The sequence below is a fragment of the Diadema antillarum genome, unplaced genomic scaffold, assembly GCF_040938485.1.
Source record: "Diadema antillarum isolate AM-2024a unplaced genomic scaffold, OU_Dant_1.0 scf00000028, whole genome shotgun sequence".
Lineage (NCBI taxonomy): Eukaryota > Metazoa > Echinodermata > Echinoidea > Diadematoida > Diadematidae > Diadema > Diadema antillarum.
The window spans coordinates 4,974,294-4,997,148 of record NW_027270917.1 but is presented as its reverse complement, the minus strand read 5'-3'; the positions used below and the strand labels follow the sequence as shown (position 1 = coordinate 4,997,148).

Sequence of the window (22,855 nt, the reverse complement as noted above, 5' to 3'; positions counted from 1 at the left end):
TATATACAAAAATTACAATTGAACACGATGTAAACAAGCACATTCACACACTACATACCACTGGTATGATTCAAAACCTAGCACAATATTGTACATGTATGCATGCTGCACAATCTCACTCAAAGAGCACACAAATATTCCCTGCATGACCCAAATGTTTGTGACACAATACTTCCTTAACATCACAATCATATGATCACTTTTTCTTTCTCCCTCTCTCCTACTATGATCACTTCTAACAGAGTGTGTAAAATCTAAACTGTGGTATTCATTAAAGGACAAGTTCACCTTCATACACATGTGGATTGAGTGAATGCAGCATTATAAGTAGAACATATCAGTGAACGTTTTGGAGAGAAATCGGACAATCCGTTGAAAAGTTAGGAATTTTTGAAGTGTCTGCTCAGTCACTGCTGGATGAGAAGACTACAGTTGATGATGTCACATGCGTACATCAGTATAAGGAAAATATAAAGGGAATTTCACAAAATGTTACTTTTTGAAAAAAGTGCACATTTCCTCGACTTGTCAGTGACGTATGTTAAGGGTACTATCATTCTCCCTGCCTTCTGAAAGAGGGAAGTCAAGCATTCTCTTATTATGCGAGAAAAGTGAAAATATGTTGAATTTTCTTTATATTTTTTTTATATCGTTGTACTCATGTGACATCATCAGCTGTAGTAGTCTTCTCATCCAGCAGTGACTGAGCAGAAACTTCAAAAATTCATAACTTTTCAACAGATTGTCCGATTTTCCTCAAACTCTAACTGATGTGTCCTACTAATATTGCTGCATTCACTCAAACCACATGTCTAGGAAGGTGATCTTGTCCTTTAAAGTATGGATGTTACTCAGTTGACTAGCTACATGTAGATACAACAAAGTGAATAAACAGAACAATGCACTATACAAGTACATTATGCTAAGTTATGGGATTTGTTTTTTGTTTGTTTTTTAAAACTTGCAGTTTACTAAATAACTGCAGGAGTGTTGTGATGTGATGACATCATAATCCTAGCTCATTCGTGTGAATGTTTTGTGACCTACATGACTGTGAAAACACTGAAATATTTCATTTTCTTTCATGTTACAACAATATGTGAAATTTCAATAAAAGTTCTTCAAATCCGTTTGACAGGATTTCACTTCATTCGTCTAAGTCAATTTGGAGATACAGTACATTGTACTGTGACACTACACATTATGTGATTGATACTTAGCCCTTTAGACTAGAATGCTCTATTTACATTTGCTTCACTGTTGTTATGCTGTTGTTATGCAAAAGAAATGTAAGTGAAGAGTTCTAATACTTGTATACAGTACTTCATATGACACATCGTTTTCGCAATGTTTTTGCTGAGTACAGGTACAATATAGACAAACATGTACTGGTCAGCACATGGCTTCAACTGATGCTGACATCTAGTACCAAGCTAAGCCTTTTGAGTGCACAATTTCACTTATGTACTTGATTGGGTTGTGCCTGTTATTTGTCTGACAATATCTTCAAAAGTCACACACAGACAGGTCAGTGAAACAGCAAACTGGAAAAAAAAAAAAAACAACCTGACACCAAAGTTGCCAATTTAGAGAGTGGCACAATAAAAATCAGATTTAAAGCAGTAAATGGCTTACTTCAGAAAAAAGAAAGACAAAATAATGTTAATGCCTAAAATAACTATTTTCTCTTCATGGTAGTTTAGATCAGTTGAGGAATCATTTTTGCTGCATTCCAGTGATGAGAGATCCAAATTTTCATCTGCTTCAGGTAACACACAGAAGTAGGACAGGAAATTGAGGATTTGGGGCACATGAGCTATTCATATGAAAGATTCACACACTATCAGCATACGTTTTGCTTCATCCTTCCTGGTACAATCTATGGTACAATCTTGTACATTGTCTTTGAGGTACGATACTGTGTACAGAAACCATAACATTCACAAATCACCATCAACTTATTGTGCTAGTTATGATTACATTTCTCAATGTTAAAATGCCTAACAATAATAATGATAATGACAAGACGACAATGACAGGGATACCATTACAATTATCATTCTTACCATTGCTGATTGTTGTTGTTGTTGTTTGTTATTATTATTATCATTGCCTTTATTATTATCATTATTAGTATTATTATCATTATTAGTATTATTATCATTATTATCATTATCATTATTATTATTATTATTATTAGCATCATTACTATTATCATTTTCATTATTATTATCATTATTATCATTATTATTATTATTATTATTATTATTATTATTATTATTATTATTATTATTATCATCATTTGGCCATATAACTGTCACTAACATACATAAAAGACGTGTACACTCCTGCTTACATTACAAATGATTTTGCTACCAACTATAATCACACTGACAATTCTAACGATAATCATAATCATCATCATCACTATAAATTTTGTCTAATATTATGATTACTACAACCACTACTATCAGTGTCATTAGTATCATTATCGTCATTATTATCACTGCGATCATGAGTAGCAGCATAATCAATATTATCATTTCATGATCATCATCATTATAGCAACATAGAAGACCACCACTACTAATGTACAAGTAAATGTACAGCTTTGTACATGTATCACTGTCATTAGTATCAAATTATTATCATCAAGCATCATCAGACATCATCATTGCTATCATGAGCCGCATCATCATCAATACTATAATATCTATGATCATCATCATTACAGCAACATAGCAGAAGAATTAAGCATCAAGTACATGTATAGTAATACTTATATAAATCATGCACACAGCTTCTCACCTTGACAACATCAAAGTCACTGGGATAGTGAGCTGCGGGGTTGTCTCGCGAGACAATCTGCCAGGAGCTGGCATTGCTGCTTTTCATCGCTGCACAGAGGTATTTATGCCGCGCCTTGGCCGTATAGTATTTGTTGAATACAACGATGAACTCTGCCAGATGAAGGAAGAGAAATCGAGAGGGTACAATATTGTACTAAGATGAACGGAAAGCACTTTCAGTTTCAAGAAATGCCACGTCATGTGATGTGAGGTTACTTCAATCTCTCCCGCTTCCTATTTTCACTTCTCTGTTTCTGTATTCATCACTATCTTTCTCTTAAAGGGACTGTACAGTACTGGCTGAGGTAGGGATTCATGTTTTGAACATTCCTAAGTGAGATAATGAAAAGCCTCTTATGAAATATGAAAGAGCATGTAATTTTAAGAAGGATTCAACGTTTATTTGATGAAAATTGGTTTTCAAATGGCCGTGATATCCAAAAAAAATGCTAATAATAAAAGGCGACATGCCACAACTTTATTAGGATATCCTTGTTTCACCTTGTTTTTGGATATCTCAGCCATTTCAAAACCGATTTTCATCGAATAAACTTTTGATACCCCTTAGAACTGCATGCTCTTTGACATCTCATAAGAGTAATTTCTGAATGTCTCGCAAAATGTTAAAAGCTAAATCTTCACCTCGACAAGAACTGTACACACCCTTTAAACTGCATATTGTAGCCCACTGAATATCCTCCCTGAAAGCTGTACATGCAAGGTGCTACGCGCTTGCTCCTGATTGCCCATGGCAAGTGAAAATCAAAGTTGGGCAAATGTTTTGGAACAATGAGAATAAAATGCTTGCCTGAATTGGTAAAGGAAAAAGTTTCGAAGCCACCTTTTTTTCACTTTTCCCTCCTTCAAACTTAACCATGCAGAAACCCAAAGATAATGACTGTTTAGTGATACAATGCACTTTAATTTCATTTCAGCTACTTTCCAACACCTACATGTATGTCAGGAAGCCCTACTGAAATGCAAGTCAACACTCCATCGAACCAAGTTTGTTACTCCAATGTGTTTAAGCGTGTGAATCAACATGTGCTATTAAATTCAAATGATTGTGTTTCATCGAGCCCTTAAAGGGATCGTATAGTTTTGGTTGAGACCTAATTTCAGGTTTCTAACATTTTTTGGTGAGATAATGAGAAACCTCTAATGAAACATGAAAGAGCATGTACATGTAATTCTATGAGGAATTCAACATTTATTTGATGAAAATTGGTTTTGAAATGCCTGAGATATCCCAAAAAGAGCGATTCTAATAAAGTGTGGGACCTACACTTTATTGCGATCGCTTTGTTTTACTTTGTTTTGGGATGTTTCAGTCATTCCAAACCCGATTTTCATCAAATAAACTTTGAATTCCTCTTAAAATGGTATGCTCTGTACTACTATCATAAGTGGTTTCTTGGTATCTCGCAAAAAGTTAAAAGCCCAATTCTCATCTCCACCAATACTGTACCATCCCTATAACTTTATCTATATAATTTTCTTATATTTTTGGACTGTTTTTCTTTTATTAAAGGCAAGTAAAATACATGTTTGGGCAAGTGCTCTGCGACAATTGTAAAATCTGCTTAGTAGTAAATAAAGAAAAAGAAGAAGTTATGTACAGTGTAGCACCCTCATACTACTAATCAATAACTTTTTAAAAGAGCACATCTTCAAACATGGGCCTTCAAATGTTCTCTGCTCATTCGTGGAGGAATATTCAGCAACTCCTTGACCTTTGCATTCATAAATTGATATTCTAGTACACTTGTATGACACAATATTTGAGGTCTACAAATGTCAGGTTTGATAAGATAGTGCCCCTATGCCGTATGTACATCAAACATGCAAATACTTCAACTCTGCAAAGGTACACAATCTGACTCACTCCAAGTATGTGAAGCTCAAAGATTTATTTGATGTAACTTTGAGACTTTGATCCTCATGTAAAACAAAACAAAAAACAAACCAAAAAGAGAAGCTCCAAATCTTGTAATTATTTCGAATGGTAGTTACAGTGTAAATCTCCAGCTGTAGTATTCTCTTACAGTATGACAGCAGATCACCTACTCGACTCGAATCATATATTTCCACAGAGTTACAAAAACTCTGCAGTGTGTAGATATTTGAGCTTTTTTATGGAGCAATTTTTCCACTTTTTTTTAAATCAAATATGCGCTACATTGTATTCATGAGACGCCAGGTACAGACACAAACATACAAAATTGATGCAGTTTTGTACATTACCCTGTAGTAAGCAGAAAGGAGGGTCACATCAATGACACAAATGCAGCCATAAACAAAATATTATTACATGCCTTCCTATGCCACAGAGCTTGGTGTGTGTGTGTGTGTGTGTGTGTGTGTCAGGGGGGGGGGGGGGTGGGAGGCAGTGGTCAAACACATAGAAATCTATCCTGCAGGCAAAAGCAGGATGCAACGCAACTCTCGAAATATTAATTTTCAAGTACTGTGACCTTTACTCTGCATTTGTGTTATTTTTAGTTGAAGACACATAAACACATATTTCTCATTGCAAAGGAATCATCATGGAATGGATCAAACCAAAGTCCAGATGTATATTATGGCTATGTGCTGCTTTCTAGTGACTAACTATTCAGTATCAAGTAGAAACTGTGCAAATTTTTGTTCTGATTCAAGTATACAATGGAGAATATAATGCTGTGCAAAGCAATAAATGTGATATACTCATCTTGCACACACACCAAACGATATGGAAAGGACTGTATATGTTAAGAATTAAACAGAAATGCTGTCTTACCATCTTGGACTCGTTCTGTGGTGTAATGAGTATAAACTTTTAAGTTCCTTGAGGCATGTGGCGGTTCTCCTGGACATGTGGCCGAGGACAAGTGTAGACTGGAGTCCAGACTGAAGGGCGAATATTGCACGGATCTATCGAGCTGAAAGCTGACTTCGACAAGAGCTGTCAGTAAAAACACCACGTAGAAGAGTCTCCGACAGTTAGCGTCCATCCCGGTCCCCCGTGATGAGGAACCATGGCGACGAGGGTGCATGGTGAACTCTCGGAGCAGCTGCGGAAGAGTCCTGCGTCACAAAAAATGTCTGCTCACGGAAGTTCTTCCACACGTGCAATGGCTGGAAAGTGCGATGCTCCACAGTAGATAATGGCTATGCACCATGTTGCGAGTTATCATCTCAGCAGCCTTCCATGGTTCTTTGAGGTCAGTTGGGGAGAGCTTTTCACTGTTGCATGCACAAAGCAGCTCTTTCAGTGAGCCTGAAACTAAAGAATACACAACAGCATTACCAGTAAATAAGTTTCATCTCATAAACATCACAAACAGTCAAATGCAACTACAAACTGTACTACGTACCATAAACCGCAAAGGTAACATCTACTGTCACACATTCCATTTTTTTTTTTCTCACAGGATACTAATAAGACATATAGACCTAAACACATCTACAGCTGTAAATATAAATGTATTCACATTCCTTTTATGACACTGTCACAGAGAGAGAAAAAAAAAAGTTCTTTCGGTCAAGTAATACTTTAGGCCAAGTAAAAAAAGAAAGTAGTTTCTCGTCCAGGTTTTTTGAGCAAGGCGATGAGGGAGGTCCTTACTATTTGATATCTTACTATTTTTTCAAGGATTGTCAAAATGAAAGTAACATGTGTTTCTCGTCCCGTAATTCTGAGAAAGGTAACGAGAGAGGGCTTTACTATTTTCTATATCCAATTTATGAAATGAAATATCACTCAGGTATGCGGTAGCTGTGTTATGAGAGACCAGGTCCCAAGTGTATGTCTTGCCAGCACTCTGTGCATTTTCAAACAAATAGATATAGATATGTACCATACTGGAAATGAAACTTCATGCATGCAGTTCTGAATACATTTGGGCATTTCCGTGAGTTGTGCGACATGACCACCAAAATTTTACCCGCATATTTCAGGACAACTGATAATCTTACTTTGTTAGCCATAGTTTGAAGTGTGTGAAACCAACTTTACTTTTAAGAAAAGTTCCCTTTCGTGCATTTTTACACCTTTTGAAGCCAGAAAGCATTTTTTGACCTAAAAATCCCTAAAAATGCATTTTTGTTGCTCTTTGTGATTATTTTTTATATTTGAGGCTCAAATCAAACTTTGTTTGGTTTTACAAATCAAAAATATATTAATCTAGCAGAAAACAAAGTGGAGACCTCGATATAAGATATGTACTTCGGACACCAGCGTGCTCTTACATAGCTCGAGAAGCTGTTGTAACGTGAGTTACCGAAACATGAACTTTTTAACCTAGCAATTTTACTATGCCCAACTGAGACATGGTATTTTGGATTATCAAATAACTATGCAGCACACATCCAAGAAATATGATGGGACCTATAGTCTTTGCTTCAAATTCTCATAACAGAGGTCTTAAAATTGTAACGTGAGTTACCATGTAACGTGAGTTACCACAATGTAACGTGAGTTACCGACATGATTTTTCTTTAATACCAAGAAATTATATGAAGGTTGTGATTGTAAGTAACCAATGAGTACATGATTGCTGAACTCTTGTATTAAGATTCTATTTCCAGTATATTGTTATTCTCTTGGTCTCTCTCTATCACCAAACCAACTGGTCTACATGTACAATGTATTAATTACACATGTTCATCACATGTTAACTTCTGAAAGAAACTGTTCCATATTTACTATTTAATATTACAGTGCATGTATACTGATCTGTTACGAAAGGGTTTTAGTTGTTAAAAGACATTTCTTCTAAAGCTGCATGGACCTTGTTCCAGCAAATTATCAAAATTTTGTGATGACTATTAATAGCCTCCTGATTGGGATAATCACTGTATGATTACTCTTGAAAAGTTCTTGTTTTTGTAATTCAAGTGATTACTATTTGACATTTCATAGTTTATACCTACCTGTATAGACCAAAGCCATTGTTTATGAGGCTGAAACATTTACATGTACACTGTATGAACAATTTTAAGATTGGAGCTCACTTCCTGCTGTTTTTCTGAGATTTTTGAGAACTGAACATTGTGAATTTGACACGCTTATGTGTTTTATACTATTCTACTCTGAGGTTTTAGCTATATTGTTGCAAAATCCTACAATGAAACTTTTCCATGTTTACTATAATTTACTTTACATGCTGATCTATTACCAAAAACTTGTTGAATGTGAACCTCATTATCAGACATTTTCTTTAAGAGCTGGACAGTCATGTACACGTACCTTAAAGCAAAATATGAACATTTTGTGATATTAATAGTTAGCCTCCTGATCACAAAATATTTACTATTCATGTTTTTCACTGGGATTTACTGCTTCAGTCTGCTTGATTACTCTAGAAAATACTGGTATATACTTTTTACATGTATGTACAATCTAAATAATGGCTACTTGACATTTCATAGACCAAAGCCATTGTTTTTTAAGGCTAAAACATTTTATGAACATGTTTTATTAAACTGATCAATACTGGTAGCAGATAACTAAAATTTATCTGCAGTTTCTGTAATTCAAGTCTAATTTCTGTATCAGTTTCGTATAAGAATTTGTAAACAAATCAAACGTACAAACAAGTGATTATTGAGTAATTCAAACAATTATTAAATGATTGGAATATGAATTGCATTGTTTAAAAGTTAAAAGATTTATTGAAATATTTCATTTCTGAACCTTTAAACTCTCCACAGACTACTTAAATGTACAGGTCTCTAGTCTCGTGACTCAGTGTATTGAATGGAATAGTTTATGGATGACTTGTTTTATCTTGATAGCCTGAAATCCATTTAAATCTAGTAAAATAAAAAAACAATCAAATCAAATTCTCAATTAAATCCTCAATTTCTGATGTATTTGTTAACTGGAAAAGAGTGTAATTTAATGAAATAGACTCTGTTTCATATCATTTTGTTGAATACAATTTTTGTCTCAGTACAAATGAAAGCTTGGAAAACGACTCAATTAAAAATGAAATTTATCTTCAAGTTGGTATTCTAAATGTAAAGTTTCCTGCCTTTTGGTAATCTCACGGATAAAATGGGATTGATTACTGTCAGATCAATGTTCAAATCAATTTAGATTCTTTATTCATGGAGTTTGTTTGTGAAAAAAAGTTGTCTTGGTAAGTTTTCTTTGGATTATCAAGACAAAAAATCGTCTTGTGATCATGTGGACAAACTGTAACGTGAGTTACCGTAACGTGAGTTACCGCTTCACATGACGATACCTGGAGAATATAAGACAATTTGAATTTTTACCATACTCGGTGATGTACATTGTATGTTGTTAGTCCATGACTTTGACACAATAGACTTTAAAGTCTCTCTGTTTCTTGTTTGAGGAAACTTTTGAATATAAGACATGCCAAATTTTTGCATGTCCAAATTACACCTGTATGTAACGTGAGTTACCGACATTTGTAGTGTTTTTTCTCATAGTTCTCATAAGAGTCTGTGGATGTAATGTTGCTGTGAGGTAGGATGGAGGTGCATGATACTCATTCACATATAGTAACTCATATCACTTATTAGGTTTTAAGGATATTGATCTCAACAACCTAATTTTGAGTTCAAAACGTAACGTGAGTTACCGTGGAAATGCCCATTTGCTTTTCCTTTCCACTACAGATGTCAAGGGAAAATGACCATCTTAATAATGGTATTTAGTGTTGTAATGGCATTTCTGATACCAGTGTACTTGCAATTCTGATGTATTGTGCTATTAATTGAAACAGGTATAAAACACTCTATCAACAAATGTACAACTGAAATAAATTCCATGATATTCAAAACACTGCTTTATTTACAGTATCATTGGTGTTTGTGACTTTTTGTGTCCACACATGCTGCGCTGTAGGCCTATCTGCATCTCTTCACAGTACAATTGTAGCACATTCAACTGGAAACTGGCCGGTACATGGATGTCAAAATGATACTGATATGGCATTATAGCATTAAACATTTAAAGATGTTTCTTCATGTTCTAAAAAGACATTTGATAATCACTCATCATTTGGATGATGAATGATTCAATCACACTACAGGTGATACGACTCACGGCCGTGCATGAATTTACATCGTAAAGAAAAGTATCCCGCAGAAATACGAGACAAACCAGAATCCGTGGAAAAGTTATTCATTTGTAGATACACCCATTTAATAATTCTACATTTGCTGGAAAAGCGCATTCATATTCTCTTCAAAATAGAATACAAACTAGTATATCGCCGTCAGATGCAACGTTTGTACAGAGCAGAGTGTATGGGCCTCTACACATTCGAATGTGTTCATGTGTGCGTGCAGACAGCTGACAGACCAGGGGGATGGGGACCCTGACAGCTACAGACACGCATACGCGGCCGGCACGGCCACTGCACTGGCACCGTACCTTCCCACACTGCACACACATGCACATAGTCACAATGACATGAAAATGTATACATACAAACTCGATACAATCCTCACAAGCATTTGCACAGTACAATTCATCCGCTTCAGATATGAGAAACGGGGAAAAATACGAACAATGCGCGAAATATGCGTGGAATATCAGCGATTGTTCGAAAAAAAAGTTGCCGCTATCGCATTCACGACGTACCGAGTGCACTGTACATACATCACACAGCCCAGGCCCGCCGCGCGCCCATCCAACTACAGTTCGACTGCTTTGTGGGTCATTCCTTCTTGCCGAGCTCGCAGTGTGAAATGCATGCGTTATATTAATTACATACGCACTACAGAAGCTACAGCTGTACTAAGTAGAGGACGCAAGGCGTATTTTAATAGCAATGAGAAATCACGATTGGCGGCCGAAAAAATAGTAAATATCAAAAAAAGTCGATGCGGCAACTGAAATTCGATGCGGGCGGGGAGCGGGCTGGGACGAGAATTATGAATTTCTTGGTATTTTCAGCGCCACTTTGAAAATAGTAAATAGTAAAAAAATCGAAGCGGCGGCCAAAATCGATGCGCGCGAGGACGAGAAACTGGTTTCTTTTTTTACTTGGCCTTATGCTTACTGTACATTCTATCTAGACTAGAAACCTTCTCAGACTTGGCAATTTCATCATTGAGGCCAACTTAAAATTAGTATAATACAAATGTATCTAAAAAAGTATCATGCGGCTGACATCTGATACACACAGAATGTACAGTGTACAGTACAGTAGTGGATGGGGGGAGGGGTTTAACCCCCACCCCAAGCAAAACCCTTGTAGATCTGCCCCTGCAATACATAGTGTGTGTACAAGTAAAGATCATTATTCAGTCTTAATGATTATCCTGGTTTAATATTGTGTCAACAGATACACTTTCACATGCTTCATTTATATAATGTTGTTGAGACCTCTTTGGGCGATTTGGCACTACAGTATAGGGGGCAGTGTGGGTACTATGACTACAAATAAGATGTAGTATGCATGTACAATTTGTATGAGCCCATGAGGGCATGAGACTGAGGACAATTGTTGAATTTATGCCCCACTTACAACCAATCAGAATCAAGGATTCATCAAATGAGGCAGACATCTGCACAAGTAATAAAAGAAAGTAGTATTCTCCGCACTAACGTACATGTGCCTTTGTATCCATGTACTGATGTACATGTTGGATAACTCAAATTCCACTCAACCAAATTGCACTGAAGTCACAAGTTATGCTTATTTCCAATCACTCATGTAAATTTGAATTAAACTGGTCTTCAGAAAGTGTGGATATCGACTTTGACTGTCGTGCCATCGCTCAAAACATTTCGCCTTTCATGAGCGATTGCGGCTTGTGCTGCCTACTTACACAATATGAAACTGAAGTTAGTCTAATCTTATGCTGAATATTATAATAATAATAATGATAGTCAGTTACTATGCGACAATCTTTCAAGTAACCTCAAGCAACAAAAAAAAAAATAGAAAAAAAATCATTATTATTGTATACATGATTGACAGTGCATGGTAAGTTGAAGAAGCGGGATGAGTAAATATAGTTCCTACACATATCACATATTATAAAGACCATGCACATACTGTATTGTATACAGACAGACAGAGACACACATACATAGACATGCACACTTATTTGACTCAGTCATCGTCAACTTGCTACATGTACAATCACTGCACACTATTTTTTAGCTCCGCGTCAAGTCACCGTTCATAAAATGTTACAAATTAGCGATTTCAGTTTCGTATTGTGCAGGCACGATCACTCGCGAAGACTTACTGTAAGAAGAGCGAGTTGTTGTGAGTGACAATGTGAAAGTCAACGTTAATATTGACACTCCTCGATGATTGATTTGGTTCAAATTCATGTGAATCAGTAATTGGAAAAAAACTAATAGCTTTATCCTGTGATTTTGGTGCAATATGGTTGGGTGGAATTTTGAGATATCTACATGGATATCAAGTGCACATTTAGTACTGTGCTCTCTTAACAAGACTTTACTTGAGTCTCTGTTTCTGCTAGAAAATCTGTCACTGTTACCCGAGTTACCCAAGTGCCAGTTTTAAAACAACTTCAAAAGATCTCGAGGTCATCAAGCAGTTCGCATTCTTGGGGGGGGGGGGGGGGGGGGGGTGGTGCTGCAAACTGGACCCCCCTACCACAATAAACCGGGTCCTCTTGCAGTCTTGGTGGTTGCAAATTTTCTGCATAAAATTGATTAGGGGGCCTATTTACATGTACATGTACGTGTGACAAGGGTAATTGTCCATCATACAAAATTGTGATGCAGTGTCAAGAGGCCTTTGGTACTTCTTCCAATTAAAAAAATAAATAAATAAATAATAATAATTTCTGTTGCCTGTTTTACCAAAATACAACTAAATTCCCTTGAAAAGGCCTCAATTAACCTGCCGCAAACTGGGTCCGCTACTCTACATCGTTACAACGCAAACGTTGTCGTTATCCTCTCCATTTCAAAGCCAGCATATCCATAACCCCGTCGCGGGGCGCTGTAACGGTACGTATTGGTCCTTATTGGGGTCGCTGCTGCGGTTAGCACATCCACAGACAAGGTACAGTTGTACAGTATTGTACTGTAATACATGTAATGATTTGACTCGTTTTGAATAAGATTTCACAGCAAAGTAAAAAAACTGCCTGGACCGACTGTTGACCATGGTTGACATTATGGAGTCAGCCACAACAGACCATATATTAATTTTAAAAAAAATCACATGGAAAACATAGCACCATCCATTTAGTCATTACTTTTCTGTCTTTTTATCGTCGAAAATGGCCCAAGCATAATAATTCATGGAGTCAAATGTATGAGGATGACACTAAACTATTAAAAGCAATAGTAGATCTATGCACACAGCACTGCAAATCCGCACAGGTACCAGGTGCAAGTTGCAGTTGAAACAAGTTGAAGTTGCTAGTTGAGGTTCGATTCCATCCACACACACTCTCACAAACGCCCATTCGTATACATGTATGTGTAGTACACTTGCCCACACTTGTACGTTTGTACATATGTTCATGTACAAAATGGATGGTCTAGAGTAATTCATCACGATGCGCATGATACCGTACACATTCAGGCACCTTGGATATATCATTTCACAGGTATGATCAGAAAATCATGAGAGTTTGCTATATCTGAAACTAAAGGCAAAGCTATAAATGTATCTCAAGGCATCCATATGTAAATATTTTCCATAAATGCGATTAATGTGGCCATACTACTCTCACCTGTTGTCAACAAAAGACCGTCCTTATCTCGCTTCGTCGTGCTCTCGACGGCTCAGATGGCTCATACCCAGTGTGTGTACCCGTGTAATACACACGCACACTTCACAAGACACGCAGTGGCAGCGCAGACCACACTGTACACACACCGGAAATCGTAATGGGCATAGCGCCATCTAGTGGTGATCCATATTACACGTACGAGAACGAACAGCTACAGGCAGCTACTAGCATGCATTTTATGCATGCAGCAGATTGCATGCTAGTCTAGTCCCATCATATTGTAATTGCTGTGAGTGTGCGGCAGTCACAAAAAAATCTGTGAGGAAAGTTTCACATCTTTTGCGTGATCATCCCAACCGCCACTGATCTAAAATTCAATTTGAAACCGTTGTTGAGTCAACAAGTGGAATCCATCCTGATTTATATCCTGGAGATGGCAAATCAACAGAATATCATGTTAAATCGTGGAGTAGGGAGGCGACACAAATGGGCCATCGACTTCACAGCAAGGTAAATCCAGGCATGACCCGCATTTAATAGCAACGATCAGATGTGTTGTATGAAACTGAACTTGTAATGTATTCACTGTGAGCTATGGCAAGGATCATTTGCAGGATTATGTTTTTAGTGAAATGAGTATATAAAGGTAACCGTAGTCACAAATGCTAGTATCATCCATATCACCAACAAGAGACGTACATGTACCGGTATGGAGGTGTATCCTATTACCGAACGATTTTTATTTAATTTCTCCAGACGGGCAACATTATGCTTCAATTTAGCTAAAGATCTCCCAGAAGATAATTAAAATTCTGATAAATTTAGCTGTATCAGTATTATTTGAAAACTAAGCCACGCACTTAACACAATCTGTATTTCAAATAACCCTTCCACAAAAACCGTGTCTTTTTACCAACGCAAATCGTATTGTATTTACCGAACATTCCCCCTCTGTATGGGGAAATTTAGGCATTGCATTTTCGGTCAATGTTATTAACGCAGAATAACAAACATCAACTTTTCAGCGATTATTACTAAAATTTTCTGTTTTTTTTCTGCAGTTTAGCAATTTTCTGCGCCGGCCTCCCTTGTGAGATAACAGCGCGTGCGTACATAGTGCAATGGATGCGCGCGTATTCGAGTTGTTTTAATGGGCTTCCATTGAAAATGTACGCGTTCGGTAATAGGATACTGTTCGGTAATAGGATACCTGCCTATACATGTAGCTAGACCCTATTTCTGATTTGAGCCGAGTAGAGTAAATTACCAATCAAATAAAATACCAATAATAATAGATCTAGTTTTAGATACCGACTGGTATGGTATAGGTAATTTACCATACCTGGCAATATTAATAGTGGCAATGGCACCAGCGCTGATACCAGTCCAATCACTTCTGGGCCCTGCTCTGCTTTTAGTTTTTCTAATTTCTAGTTTCCACAGTTAGTTTCCACCAATGCCCCAATGCAATGAATGGCATTGCCTTTTGTTTGTGTTTTGAATTTCACTTCTTGTACGTATGTACCAAGGAAGTTATAGGGGAGAGATGGAGTTCCAACTTCAAACTGCCACTGCCGCTGGCTGATTTATTCAAACAGTTTTCAGTTTTCAATGGATGTAAACTTTATAAAAGAATTCCACACAGCAGTTGTGAATTGTGGTAGTAGTACCAGGTCCTGTACATACATTGTATGTGCATGCATGCGCCTTGATGATCAGGGTTTGATGCACTCATCTTTGTTAATGTTAGTTAGCAATTTGAAGATTCATTTTGAATGCCAACACCACAGACAGTGTTGGCTGTGTTTTATTTTTTGCTTGTACATACTGTAGAGTATGGTAACATGCCCAAGCCAAGTTTGGCACACTTAAGGGTTTTCACTTTTCAGGCGCGTGCTATCGTTCCAAATTAGATGAAGTCCTGAGCATATTATATTTTGGAACATTGTGTGTCAAATGACATTCTAAATGCATATTTAAGATATAAAATTGATACATGAAATTTTGCAAAAAGATCGTTTTTTATGCACGTTACCTTCTTTGGGGCCATGTTTGGTACAGTGCGTCCTTGATTGGTACGTACACACATGATTTGTACGCGCTGTAATACAACTTCATTCATTTGCATGCTTTAACATTATCACCCATAAGAATCGTGCAGCTGTACCAATCATGGCACAGGGCTGTCTGGAGGCAAAGCTGGTAGTATAATGTATCTCTGTGAGCTCACTAGTCATTTGTAATCTTGCTGCTGTTGACTGAACATCACCACCAACTTCACTTTAAGTACAAACGATGACTATTCACCATTCAGTGCGCGAAAAATGGTAAATAGCGGTCCAAAATGAGGACCGCATCTTACATTGTAACTCGCCTGCTAATTTCCAGCTTGAAATCTAGTGTGGCAAGAGGTTATGAAAAGCAAAAACTTTTTATGAAACTTTATAATTGGTCTTTGCTGCCCTGTTTACTGTTAATTTGAAGATTTAACAGGCTACATCTTTCAAACATGATTTTTATACAAGGCTATGAATTATTAATAGCTTCAGCGTGTCAAAGAATACTAGGCTGTACAGTGTACCAATCATGGTGCTGTACCAGTCATGGGCTAGTTACTCTAACTTATTTACTTATTAAAGCAAGCACAAGCTGCCCATGATTTCAGCTAAAATGCTGTCCCAAATTCTACCACCAACTGCTTTGTGATCTACAATGCATATTTTAGACACCCATTTCCTTTTGCGCTCGGTCAAATTTGGTCACTAGAGGTCGAAGCTACATGTACAACGTAGGTCAGTAGGTGAGGGTTTTTTGAATGAAGTGATATTGTACTAATGATAAAGCAAATAAAATTAAAGTAAATCTCATTCACAAATATAGGTACCGGTATGTGCAAAAAAAGCTGTATACTGTGACAGTACAATGTATTTGAAACTATCCTCACTGGAAAGCCAATTTTGTCATTTTTCTTATCACTTCTGACAAACAAAACTCATATTGTGTATTAAATGATAGTAGATTTTACAGTTCTTTATTCATTTGTTGTTAGGGTAGTGTGAAAACATGTAAAGCTGACTAAACTTCATTTCTATTTGCTCATCATGGACAATTCAGCGCCATGTTCTTGAATGCATTCAGAAATCACAGTTCTTTTATGGAAAGAAATGTCAGCACAAGACAGCTTCATGAGTCACATTAAAACAACCTTTTGAAATTCCTGTAGTTTAACTTTAGTTGGATTGTGTTCCATTAAATGCCATCACTATTGAAAAATGTTCACAACAGAGAAAATGATTGGCAACTTTGTTTGTCGCCAACATTGCAATAGAATGTAGTGTTTACCTGAACGGGCATATCACTTCCAGTCAACTTTCTAGAAACAAGACCTAGACAGAATTTGTATTTGATTCAAGTGATTGATACAATGTTCTCTTCAAAATGAATTTCAAAATTTGTTTTTTGGTTTTGCTCAGGTGGTTAATTTGAAAGCCTAGATGTATACAGTGAGATTGGTTTCATTCAAGAAGTATTTGCAGGCAGCTTGTCTGTTTACCGAATCAGATGTCAGTACCACATGACTTTCATCGTTTTGTTTTGTTTTGTTTTCTCTGTTGCAATCATTTTCATCATGAATGCCACTTCTAATGTTTGTCATGCAGGCCAAGAAGTGAAAGGCAGTTACCCGCCATTGCTGACCTTCCTGCACCAGTAGGGTACTTTGAGCGTTCTGTGCCTGATAGTGCACAACATGACAGGGACTCAAGTTTGGTAGTCAAGGTGAGGTACAGTAGTCCCATGGCATCACATGACATTCAAATCCAGATTGTAACAAGCATGTTATAAGATATGCCCACAACCAAACCACCTGTAATTTCAAGCTCTCCATGGTTTTCTTTCTTTCTTTCTTTCATTTTAAGTTCAGAATCAAAATGGCAGTACAAGTTGTACATGAGGTTCTACATACTACAGTATGGATGCAAAAGTTAAACTATGTACTTGCTTCTTTCACATTTCCCATTTTAAAACAGCGCATGTATGTGATAACAGGGGCGGAGTCAGGAATTCCGTAAAGGGATGGCACAAAGCAAGGGAGTGAATTTCAAGTTTTATTAGCTGACAAGCACAAAAAACAAAACAAAACAAAACTTCTTGTGACGTGACATTAGCAAATGTATTGTCTTGTACTGAGTCAAATTTGCTTGTGGGTGTTATTTACTTGCATGCAGGTGTGTATGTGTGTGTGTCAAATGGAGTTACTGTATAAGAGTTTGAATTTTATTTTCTCTGAACTGGCAATTCCTAATGGTGTTGTTGTCTTTTTTGTGGTCCTCCTGTCTTCAATAGAAATGCTGGGACATAGCTCTGGCTCCATTAAAGCAGCTACCGATGAATCTTTTCCTGATGTACATGGCGGGTAGCTCCATCTCCATCTTTCCCATCATGATGGTGGGCATGATGCTATGGCGACCCATCCAGGCTCTGATGTCCCTCAAAGCAAGTGGGTTCAATGAGTGCACACCAAGGTCCGAATTCACAAAGGTAGTACAAATGAAACCATGGTTTAAACCATAGACAAAAACCATGGAGCCCCAAGTGTCGCACGGAATATTTCATTACGAAATTGGTCATTTCGTCGACGAAAAAATGACCGTTTCGTTTACAAATTTATCATGTTGTGGACGAAATGTTTATTTTAGTTACAAAATGTTGACATTTCATTACAAAATAATCATTTCATTGACAAAATGACTGTATTCGCAACAAAATATTCCGTGCGACATTTAGCGCTCCATGGTTTTTGTCCATGGTTTAAACTATGGTGTCATTTGAACCACCTTCGTGAATTTGGGCCCAAGAGTTTGGCTTTGCTTCATGTCTCATGTAGATTGGCATGTTCTCACTCTTTCTTATATTTCCTTCTCTCTTATGAATATGTGGGACATTATAAGCATAATTTACCATTCACAGATGAAACAAATAGCCAGCTTTGGTGCTTCATAATAGTTCTAAGATGTGAGTTAGTGATAGAAACAACCAATGTAAAAATTTGAATTAGTATAATTAATGTTAAGTATTGCCAAATGTACAAAATGTGAACAATGATTATAATAAAAATGTCTCTAGACTTAAACATCAACAATTACGGTTCAATGAGAAAAATAGTGATATCTCCTTATATTTCAAGGCTTTATTGCAAAATTTTTATTTGGTAGGAGGTTTTGTGATACCACTGATCTACACATATGCATGAAATGTGATATCTCAAACATTTTTTAAATCACTGTGCTCCCAATAGTAAACTGTACCTGTAAAGACTCGGTTGCAGTAGCATGGGGATACAACAGAGTGGGAAACCTGGCCTGACTGGGATAAACAGTCAACCTTGCCTAAGTGAAATCTTTTCAGACTGAAGAAATAGCTTCGACTTGGAGAAAATTCAACTTATGAGAGATTAAAATCGATAGAATGTAAAGAGAAGAGGACTTGAAAAGACCTTTGACTTAGGCAATTATTCAATTTATGTTAGGTCAACTTTTGAAAGTAAGGTTGACTGTACTTGAGAATCCCCGTAATCAATTGTGTACAACGTAATCACTTATCTCTATGTATGATATTAAGTACACACACAGCTGACAAATTTCGCCTGGAAAACATGCGCTTCAATGCTTGGCACTATTCTTGGCTATTCTTGTTTTTTTAGTATACCCCAGTAGGCAGCGTATAAAGATCAATGCACTCAAACCACCTACGTTTTTTCAGCCTCCTGGGTCTTTCTTGAAAAGCTGCTGCTGTGTCACATATCGTTGCTGGGGTGACAAGACCTCGTATCTGAAATTTTGGTGAAAATGACTTCTTTGGATTAATGGTCAGATAATCAATTAAGTGATGTCCTGTCCAAATCCTAGATGTCTTATGTCCAAAATGAAGCCAACCTGGCATGTCAAAGGAAAGGCTTTCCCATTTGATGCAGTGCTTTGGCTGCCATGTTTTTTTTTTTTTGCTCTCCTGAACATTTGATATTTTGCAGATAAGAGGTCTTGTCGTCCCAGCAATGATATATATATTGCATCTTTATACCATTATATGTAATATTATCTGTCCCATAAACTTTTGCTGCAGAAGTGGATAATGTTCTTTCTGTGACAGAATTGGCAGAAGCACTTGGTTTCACACAGACATTGTTTTTTTATCCCTCCCTCCCCCCCCCCCCCACCCCACCCCACCATGCTGAATTTAGCATACAAGATGCTGGAAGGTAGTCCTCAAGCTCTCATTCAGAAGATAGTTTACTTCATAGCCAACCTGCTCGGTATAGCCCTGGCCCTCTACAAGTGTTCATCCATGGGGCTGCTACCTACACACTCATCAGACTGGCTGTCGTTTCTGGAGCCACAACAGGTGAGTTTGTTCAGCTTTGACCTATTCATTGGAATGTATTTGGGAAGTGAGTTTCAGTAGATGCAGTAATGGATTTAGTATACAGGCTTAACACCCATGTAATGACAATTTTGCATTCATTTTGTAGTTTAATTTATCAGAAGTAAACTTTTTAACTTATAAGGACTCTCTCTCTCCTTCCCTGCCCCAATGTTTCCTGCTTTCTTTTCAAGCAATGATCATTTATTCTGTCTATGTGTAGTTGACTAAACTCCTGCTTGTGCATATTTATTTGCATCCTATTTTGATTACTTGCCTGAGTGATTAGGTAACAGATTTGAACCATACAAACTGGTTGAGTTGAGGTTGTCTTCTCTTTAAAAGGTGATACAAAGTACTTATTTGAATTTGAAGACTTTTTAAAACATTTTTTTTAAAATCCATCATCAGATGGAGCAAAATAGAACCTTTCCACTGATACCACCCTTGATTCATTACAAGGAATATTAGGGAAGTTATGATAAGAATATCTCATATCTTCTTGATATTTCTTGGTTATTTTGATAGCAGCTTTAATCACAAATGTCTCAAATTAACAAGAATTGAGATCCTGAATCATTCTCATCACCATTATCCCTGTCATTATATTTCTGAACATAATTTTGGTGTGCAAGCGGTAATTGATTTCCAGCAGATGTCCCAATGTCTCGAAACAATTCAAACCCTTCAAAAAACTTTTTGATTTCAAGCTTTGTAATTTCCTTTATCATCTGTTAAATAATTACCCTTCAGGTCATACTCAGTATATTGCTTGTATGTTCTCTATTGGCCTTTCTGTTTTTCTCACCTACAGAGAGTGGAGTATTCAGGAGGTGGAATGGTTCTGTGATGGGAAAGGAGAGTGAAAGCTTGGAGCCAGAAAATGAACACAAATATTATAGACCCTGCTGTGCAATCAATGGAGAGTTTGAGGAGAAAGTATACTACATACTGTTGCCAATGTGAATCCTACTTGTGGGCAGGAATGGTACTGAAACACACGTGCAACCTGAGATAGGCTGTGTTACAACTGTCAAGGGATAATCAACTACACTTTGCTGCTGTTTGGACGGTCCATCCCCAGCCACTAGACCACTTTGGGGGATACCGTGTACTTTGAGTGTGATCTCTCAGTGGAAAGGTTATGAGTAACAAATTCTTTTATTCTTGATTAAAAGCAGGCATGGGATCCTCCAAAATTGAAACAGGATCTTTCCTATATTTTCACATCAACTGAATTTTTCTGTGATGTCATACAAAAAACATGCCAGGGAAATCATAAGTCCCATAATCATTCCATTGGTTATTTCCAATGTAAATTGTCTAATTACATAACAATTTTTATTTCTTTATTCCATTTTTCCCCTGCTAGCAAAATCTGACACCTATCTCATAATGTGATATTTCATCACACCTTTTATCAATTATTTGTTTTATAATTATGTGTCTTTTACAGTATAATTATGATGCACAAGTGCTTTGATAAAGCAATTCACTTAGTCTCATTGTGCTTGCAACAATGGGAGTTCTCTGTTTATTTCGTGATAGATTGACTGACAGTGGCGGAAATTACATAATGCATTGACATGTAGCGGAAATAGAAGGTAGTTCTGCTTGTTGAAGAGAGAAAATCTCCACAGATAATATAGTGTGTCAAGCAGCTGCTCTTGAAAGAAGGATACTGTAGAAGGGATGCACTATAGCACAGCAGTCAGTGTCTACAGTGAAACAGAATTAGTGATACTCAGATGAGCTGTTTATGGTGGAAGGTGCTTAGTCCGGGCAGTCTTTTCTTTATGCAACATTTCATATTGATGCTTGATGTGCTACTGTGTGTATATATCTTGCCATGCAGGGCAAGTTTGTATCATAAATGGCCAGTCAGGTGTTGCATGGTACCGAGGTGATTAGCAAAGTGAGGTTTGGAGGTAGATAAAACAGTGTATGACCTTCCTCTATGGATATTTATTCAGCCATATACACTGAACTCATATCACTAAAAATACCAGTTTCTTGTTGAGAATTTCTAGAAGTGTTGAGCGTGCGTACTCTCACTACTTTTGCATCATAAACAGTGCAAGTGTTATACCAAAATCCATACGATAAGTAAATTCCAGCTGTGGATTATTTGATAGAAATATTCTGAAATCTAACTTCTGCACTAAGCGTTTATGGCCATATGCTATACAACAGTGTGGTAATTCACTTTTGAAAGTGGCTATTGTGTTTTCAGTATTGTCTTGATTTACATGAAAGTTTTGCATGGATTTTTTTCTGTTTGTGTCGTTACTGCGGGTCCTGATTTGTATTTGTTAAATCAATGTGTTAGTGTATGTACAGGTATACACCATTTATGATAAGCACAATATCAGTTAGGAAGTCAAACATCATTTTGGACATCATTGGTAGAGGATAATGCTGTGTATAAGAGACGAAAATACTAGGGAGTGGATGAACGAGCATGTAAATGTGCAAGTGATGCTGGAATGATACTCTGGGCAATGGTAAATCTGCATGTCAGAAAGTGTCTGCATTCATTGGTAAAGATAGTGAAAAGTACACTGGGATCTTAGTGCTAAAATATACATTTTGTACTGAAATGAACAAAGAAACAAGCAATCAAAAAATATTTTGTTCAATACTGTCTAATCAACTCACATGTATGTAGCTGAGTAAAATCAAATATTCTTGAAATCCCAGCCCTGTCTGTGATCATTACTCCACGAATACCCATGGTACAGTGTATGAAGTAAAATAATTCTATATAATTCTGGGGTGAAATCTTTCTTTAATACCAATCAGTATTGGCATAATATGCAATGTTACACTGTACTTCTGGCACAAGCTGCTCTGCCCAAGAACTAAGATTGACAAAATTTAATGTGCATTTAACACTT

The 22,855-nt window shown here is 36.9% G+C and overlaps 2 protein-coding genes across 2 annotated transcripts in view; one reads left to right on the top strand and one right to left on the bottom strand.

The window, feature by feature from the left end:
- Positions 1-6,084, bottom strand: part of LOC139737230 (membrane-bound transcription factor site-1 protease-like) — a 28,712-nt gene extending 22,628 nt beyond the window's left edge. Inside the window, exons 1-2 of the mRNA XM_071647909.1 lie at positions 5,629-6,084; positions 2,809-2,960 (exon numbers count right to left, since the gene is read on the bottom strand). Of these exons, the coding sequence (XP_071504010.1) occupies positions 2,809-2,960; positions 5,629-5,884 (408 nt within the window). The 5' untranslated portion in view covers positions 5,885-6,084. The remainder of the gene's footprint in view (positions 1-2,808; positions 2,961-5,628) is intronic.
- Positions 6,085-13,897: 7,813 nt separating this feature from the next.
- On the top strand, positions 13,898-21,223 carry LOC139736915 (ER membrane protein complex subunit 4-like). Its single transcript, XM_071647592.1, has 5 exons — positions 13,898-14,051; positions 17,201-17,318; positions 17,886-18,039; positions 19,780-19,940; positions 20,773-21,223. Exons 1-5 carry the CDS (start codon positions 13,975-13,977, stop codon positions 20,806-20,808), a joined length of 546 nt encoding a protein of 181 aa, XP_071503693.1. The 5' UTR covers positions 13,898-13,974; the 3' UTR covers positions 20,809-21,223.
- Positions 21,224-22,855: the final 1,632 nt, after the last annotated feature.

Excerpts from the sequence above, each read along its gene's own strand:
- LOC139736915 (XM_071647592.1), top strand. The coding sequence starts at position 13,975 with ATGGCAAATCAACAGAATATCATGTTAAATCGTGGAGTAGGGAGGCGA. Across the intron at positions 14,052-17,200 it reads GCCATCGACTTCACAGCAAG|GCCAAGAAGTGAAAGGCAGT; the intron begins GTAAATCCAGGC and ends TTTGTCATGCAG. Across the intron at positions 18,040-19,779 it reads TCTGATGTCCCTCAAAGCAA|CATACAAGATGCTGGAAGGT; the intron begins GTGGGTTCAATG and ends TGCTGAATTTAG.